A 544-nucleotide genomic window follows, 5' to 3' on the forward strand; every position below is an offset into this window, starting at 1 on the left:
TGGCCTGCTCTGCGGTCACACCGGCTGGGGTGCCGTCCAGCGGGGGCCTGGAGCCTGCAGAAGCTCCCGTCCTCCCGGCAGATGGACACCCGCCTCAGGACGAGCTGCGCCGCGTTCACCGTTAACCTGGTCGGAAGGAGGGTCTCCCGCAGGCAACCGCCGCGGGTTCAAGGAAAGTGTCACAAACGCGCTCACCGTTCTCAGCACAGACCCTCCTCCGCTCAGGCTGTCACCTCCCCCGCTCAGCCCCTCTGCCAGCTTCCCATCCTTCCAATGGCGGTGGGTGAACCGCCTCGGGGTGTCCCTGGGGCTGGGTGAGCCCGCACCCCTCACCACCTGCCTGGGCGGAGCCCTCGGCCTCGCTCACCACCTCGGCCCCGCCTCCTCGTCTGCATTTGGGCTCCCGGAGGGCGTCTCAGAACCAGAGTCCAGAATCCGCAGCGAGAGCCTCGCGTCCCCCGGACCGCGCTCACTGCCTGCGTTTACCCACGAAGCCTCCAGGGCCTTCGCCCCCTCCCCCCCCGGGGCTTCTGCCTGTAGAGCC

The 544-nt window shown here is 69.5% G+C and overlaps 1 protein-coding gene across 1 annotated transcript in view; it reads left to right on the top strand.

Moving 5' to 3' along the window:
- The window catches only part of AP5Z1 (adaptor-related protein complex 5, zeta 1 subunit), a 17,551-nt gene that overhangs the window by 3,383 nt on the left and 13,624 nt on the right, over positions 1-544 (top strand). The window contains 1 exon segment of the mRNA XM_014549993.1: positions 41-152. Within this exon segment, the coding sequence (XP_014405479.1) occupies positions 41-152 (112 nt within the window).

The sequence above is a fragment of the Myotis brandtii genome, unplaced genomic scaffold, assembly GCF_000412655.1.
Source record: "Myotis brandtii unplaced genomic scaffold, ASM41265v1 scaffold579, whole genome shotgun sequence".
NCBI classification, from domain to species: Eukaryota; Metazoa; Chordata; class Mammalia; order Chiroptera; family Vespertilionidae; genus Myotis; species Myotis brandtii.